This window comes from Salvia hispanica, chromosome 1 (assembly GCF_029641045.1).
Source record: "Salvia hispanica isolate PSC_SH4W2 chromosome 1, Shi_PSC_v1, whole genome shotgun sequence".
NCBI lineage: Eukaryota > Viridiplantae > Streptophyta > Magnoliopsida > Lamiales > Lamiaceae > Salvia > Salvia hispanica.
This window is the reverse complement of record NC_142692.1, coordinates 60,192,599-60,195,410: the sequence shown is the minus strand read 5'-3', so window position 1 is coordinate 60,195,410 and position 2,812 is coordinate 60,192,599. Positions and strand designations below refer to the sequence as shown.

The 2,812-nt window shown below is 39.2% G+C and overlaps 1 protein-coding gene across 1 annotated transcript; it reads right to left on the bottom strand.

Moving 5' to 3' along the window:
* Window positions 1-688: 688 nt before the first annotated feature.
* LOC125219207 (2-methylene-furan-3-one reductase-like) lies at window positions 689-2,071 on the bottom strand. Its single transcript, XM_048121121.2, has 3 exons — window positions 1,801-2,071; window positions 1,204-1,684; window positions 689-1,106 (listed from the first exon to the last, which is right to left on the bottom strand). Exons 1-3 carry the CDS (start codon window positions 1,978-1,980, stop codon window positions 835-837), a joined length of 933 nt encoding a protein of 310 aa, XP_047977078.1. The 5' UTR covers window positions 1,981-2,071; the 3' UTR covers window positions 689-834.
* Between the last annotated feature and the right edge of the window lie 741 nt (window positions 2,072-2,812).

Sequence of the window (2,812 nt, the reverse complement as noted above, 5' to 3'; positions counted from 1 at the left end):
ATATACATCCGAGTCCGTGGTATGCGTACGTTTTGTTCGTTCCACGCTTAAAGTGCAGCTTCGTAGCGAGTAACCTCGTTGTTTACTTCCTCTTGGATTGCTGGCATCGCCTCCTCCAACATTCTCGCAATGTTGTCGCGGAAGGCTCTTTCATCAGGTCGAATGGGCATGGGCATTATTACGGATGTATTTGGGTGATTTGGTTTGAGAGGGATAGAAATGAAGTAGAACAGATGGAAATGCTGTGAAATGAGATGGTATTTATAGGAAAATTTTGAATTTTAAAAAAAATCAATTGGGGTCTTGGTTCGGCTCGAACACCCCACAACCCAAGGCCGGGCCACAACTGGGATTTCCCCGGGAGCGCGCAACGCCTGCACCCAGGCGTGGCCTTAGGCCTCTCCGGCAGCCCCGAACCCGTCCCAGCCCCATCCCCGACTCTCCGCAACGCGACAGGCCGGACCTAGACCCCGAGTGCGTTGGGGATGCCCTAATACCATGAAGCACCCCCAAAACTTAAGTCTTGCTCGCCCTTGAGCAAGATAGACTAAAGTACATAAATAAGACCAAAATGTTTTGGTAGAAACTTTGAATATGAATTTTAGTGTCCACGAAATTCATTAAATATGATTTCAGTCATAACCTAGTACTTATCCAACATTATGCTTATTACATACACAGAAAGTACTTGAGAAAAAACAAAAGTGTTATTTCTGGAACGGTAGTAGATCTTGTTACAACAAAATAGAAAAAAAAAAAAACACAACATATAGAGTTTTTTTTATTGAACACACGAGAAGAAGACATAATAGTAGTAGAAGTAGTTCCAAAATCCTAAGCAATGGGATGCACGACGACCTTTCCGGTAGCATGGTTGGTCTCAATATGCGCAAAAGCATCGTCGACCTTGTCGAAAGGGAAGGGTCCTTTTGGATCGAGCACGGCCTTGACTTTGCCACTGTCCAAATAGGGATTCAATTTTTTCAAATATTCTCCGCTAGCATTGAGTGAATAAGCAAAGGCAGGGGACGCCACGGCAACCCCAACAGCTACGACCACGGCTGAACCACCTTCCTTGAGAACCTTGACCGCCTTATCCGGTTGGCCTAATAGTATATATAATGAAGTATGGAATTAGGAATAATTTAATTAGTAAAGGAAATCATATACTAGTATAATTGAAAATATGAATCTTGTAATTACCAATAGTGTCATAAACCAAGTCATATTTGTGAGGCAAATCCTCGAAATTGTGTTGGGTATAATCAATAGCCAAATCAGCTCCCAAAGACTTCAAAAAGTCCAACTTGGGAGTGCTGGAAGTAGCAGCAACATGTGAAGCACCAAAGACATGCTTTGCAAGCTGAATGACGAGGGATCCGACACCGCCGGCTCCTCCGAGAACAAGGATGGATTTCCCCTCGGAAAACTTGGCGGCTTCGAGGCCGCCGTAGGCAGTCTGAATGGCGAGAGGGAGAGAAGCAGCGTCCACAAAACTAAGATTCTTGGGCTTGGGAGCCAACAATCTCTCTTCAGTGATGGTGTATTCAGCAAGAGTTCCCAACTGCTTCATTCCAGCATAAGGATCGTTGATGTCTCCATACACTTCATCTCCTTCCTTGAAACTCGACACTTTGCTCCCAACTTTCACCACTACTCCAGCAGCATCGAACCCGGGAATAATCTGCACATCATTATTTTTAATCATAAATATATACTATTGTTTTATCCATATATAATAATCAAATTGAATTCATTGAGGAGTACTTGTGTTGAAGAAACGTTACTACTATTACTTACAGGAAGAGGTGAATCGTACGCGCCGAAAACGCCGCCGCGCCTCTTGTAATCAACGGGGTTCAGCGCCGCCGCCACCACTTTGATTAGGACCTGATCCTCCTTCAGCTCCGGAACCGCCACGTCTGATTCCAGCTTCAACACCTCCGGACCACCGTACTGTTTGTAAGACCACGCCTTCATTTTTTCTACAAATTTTAAAATTAATTTCTCGACTCTGTTTCTATTGTATTTGTAACACTACTCACTGTCACTCATGATGATTTCCACCTTCCATTTAGGCGGTATTTATACATTTCCAAATTTAACGTTGATTATTCGTAGTGGGAGATATTATTGGCATTTTCCGAGAAGCATCGTCAAATGTTTTGGTCTCAATTGTCTGCAAAGCTATTTTATTCGAGAAGCCGCCATTGGCTTAGGATATGGTTGCTAAATTTTATATGGGTTATAACTTTATAATTATATAGTTTGTCTCGAAGAAAGTAATATTATATAGTTATTGTATTTTAGATTTGTTCATAATAACAATTTATTAGTATTAAACACATTATAAATTTTTAGTTTGCACTAAAGTCATTATAATTTTTTTTATTTTACAAGTTTTGTGATGGTTTGATTTGATTTTATCTTATATTCATTTTGTCTCATAAAAATATGTATTTAAATTGTTATGAGAATTAATATATAATTGATAAAGTTAGAGAGAAGAGGAAAAATATAGTTAAAGTATTGTTAGTGGACAATACCACTCATAGTTACTATTAGGCCATGTTTAATTGACACGAAAGTAAAGTTGACAAAGAAAATGATTACTGTGAAATGATTCCTAGGAATATGATTCCCAAAATCTTTACTTTCCATATATTTAGAAAATATTAAGATTTTAAATTTTATATTTGATTAAAACACTAAACTAAAAATGAAATAACGACCTTTTATTAATACAATATAATAGTAATAATTACTCCCTCTGTCCCTAAAAACTATGAACTATTTCCTTTTTCGCTCGACT

What these genes read in the sequence shown, in the direction of transcription:
- LOC125219207 (XM_048121121.2), bottom strand. Translation starts at nt 1,980, where the DNA reads ATGAAGGCGTGGTCTTACAAACAGTACGGTGGTCCGGAGGTGTTGAAG. An exon ending in CGTACGATTCACCTCTTCCT is followed by an intron (nt 1,685 to 1,800) that starts GTAAGTAATAGT and finishes AATGATGTGCAG; the next exon opens with ATTATTCCCGGGTTCGATGC. An exon ending in CTTGGTTTATGACACTATTG is followed by an intron (nt 1,107 to 1,203) that starts GTAATTACAAGA and finishes ATATACTATTAG; the next exon opens with GCCAACCGGATAAGGCGGTC.